Source organism: Carlito syrichta, unplaced genomic scaffold, assembly GCF_000164805.1.
Source record: "Carlito syrichta isolate Samal-C Ts95f unplaced genomic scaffold, Tarsius_syrichta-2.0.1 Scaffold154067, whole genome shotgun sequence".
NCBI classification, from domain to species: Eukaryota; Metazoa; Chordata; class Mammalia; order Primates; family Tarsiidae; genus Carlito; species Carlito syrichta.
In genome coordinates, this window is record NW_007098163.1 from 6,324 (window position 1) to 8,541 (window position 2,218).

At 60.8% G+C, this 2,218-nt stretch overlaps 1 protein-coding gene across 1 annotated transcript in view; it reads left to right on the plus strand.

Moving 5' to 3' along the window:
* The window catches only part of FOXF2 (forkhead box F2), a gene marked incomplete at its 5' end in the record, with an annotated part of 10,511 nt that overhangs the window by 6,204 nt on the left and 2,089 nt on the right, over positions 1 to 2,218 (plus strand). Inside the window, one exon of the mRNA XM_008050905.2 lies at positions 5 to 924. Coding sequence (XP_008049096.1) covers positions 5 to 924 — 920 coding nt within the window. The remainder of the gene's footprint in view (positions 1 to 4; positions 925 to 2,218) is intronic.

Sequence of the window (2,218 nt, forward strand, 5' to 3'; positions counted from 1 at the left end):
GCAGCGGGGGCGCCAAGAAGGCGAGCTCGGGGCTGCGGCGGCCGGAGAAGCCGCCCTACTCCTACATCGCGCTCATAGTCATGGCCATCCAGAGCTCGCCCAGCAAGCGCCTGACACTCAGCGAGATCTACCAGTTCCTGCAGGCGCGCTTCCCCTTCTTCCGCGGTGCCTATCAGGGCTGGAAGAACTCTGTGCGCCACAACCTCTCGCTCAACGAGTGCTTCATCAAGCTGCCCAAGGGCCTGGGGCGGCCCGGCAAGGGCCACTACTGGACAATCGACCCGGCCAGCGAGTTCATGTTCGAGGAGGGCTCGTTCCGCCGCCGGCCGCGCGGCTTCAGGCGGAAGTGCCAGGCGCTCAAGCCCATGTACCACCGCGTGGTGAGTGGCCTGGGCTTTGGGGCCTCGCTGCTGCCCCAAGGCTTCGACTTCCAGGCGTCCCCGTCGGCGCCGCTGGGCTGCCACGGCCAAGGCGGCTACGGCGGCCTCGATATGATGCCCGCGGGCTACGACACGGGCCCTGGGGCCCCGAACCACGCGCACCCGCACCACCACCACCACCACCACGTCCCACACATGTCGCCCAACCCGGGCTCCACCTATATGGCCAGCTGCCCGGTGCCCGCGGGGCCCGGGGGCGTCGGTGCGGCCGGAGGTGGCGGCGGCGGCGGAGACTACGGGCCGGACAGCAGCAGCAGCCCAGTGCCCTCTTCCCCGGCCATGGCGAGCGCCATCGAGTGCCATTCGCCCTACACGAGCCCCGCGGCGCACTGGAGCTCGCCCGGCGCCTCGCCTTACCTCAAGCAGCCGCCCGCCCTGACGCCAAGCAGCAACCCTGCGGCCTCTGCAGGCCTCCACTCCAGCATGTCTTCCTACTCGCTGGAGCAGAGCTACTTGCACCAGAATGCCCGTGAAGACCTCTCAGGTAACGCAGCGTCCCCGGAGCGCCCCGCTGGAGGCACTGCCTGGAGCCCTGCAGGCCCCGTGGCTACTGCCACTCCCATCGGGCCACAGCCTGGGGTCCCAGGGCACCGAGAGAAGCCGATGCTGGGGGGAGCTGCCACCCCATTCATGGGGCAGGGTGTCCTCCTGTGTACCCCTGGCCAGGAGTGGGCCTCTAGAATTGCCCGGCTGCTACGAGGCTGGTGCAAAGCCCCTTGCTCTTCTGGGGTTGATGGGTGTCTCTATGGACTTCGGGTACCGGTTCAGGCCTGACAGCTTTGAGAAGGCGTGTAGCCTTTGGGGACCTTGATCAAGGAACTGTGGTCTCGTTCCTTTTGCCCCCCTCCCCCTTTTTCCCAGTTCATTTTGCTTTACTTTTGTCCAAAAGTTGGCATCACAAAGGGAGATGTTCCTTACACTGGGGTGTGGGTGGGGAGGAGTTTGTTCTGGGCAAGTGTTGAGAGGAGGCAAAAACAGAGGCAGAGGGAAACAGAGTCCGAGGATCTTTCATTAGAGGGGCATACTGCCAGGAGAGAGGGGCACCAAGCTGTTGAGGACCCCCCCCACACACACACACACACACCACAGTGCACCCGCAGTGATGACACAGAATTCTGTCCAGGGAGCAAGACCTGAGACCTGCTGTGACTCCCTTTGGACGCCACATCTTGTGGCTAGCTTAAACTGTGTTGGTTGCAGATTATGAAAATTTATTGACTTGCTGAAGACGATGAAAGGTAGGAGGGGGTGGAGGAAGGAATTTGAATATCTGGCCGGGTTGATCTGGAAAATGGAGATAAACCCTCGCATTAACCCCTCTAGCGTCCACAGGCTGCAGAGTAAAATCGGGATAGCCGGCCTGTCCCAGGCCAGGCCCCATGTGGGCTCCTATGTACCTCCCACTGCAATTGACAAGGGTTCCTAGGAGGACGCACACTTTCTGTGTCGGTGAGTTGGTGTGCGGGCGCACGGGGAGAAGGGAAGCCCAGAAACAGGCAAAAGTTCCCTGGATGGTGAAACTTCCCAAATAGGCCTTTTAAATGTGGGTCCCAGAGGTTAACTAAACAAAGACAGTCTCGGCAGGACCACACGGGAGAGGATTTTAGCCTGACTTAACCCACTGAGAGCAGAGTCTTGTTCAATTTTATGGGAATTTCAACAAGTAACCAATACAGATGACCTCCCCCCCTCCCATTTTTGTATTCCCTGGGACTGGCTGTCAATCTCTCTCTCTCTCTCTCTCTCTCTCTCTCTCTCTCTCTCTCTCTCACACACAC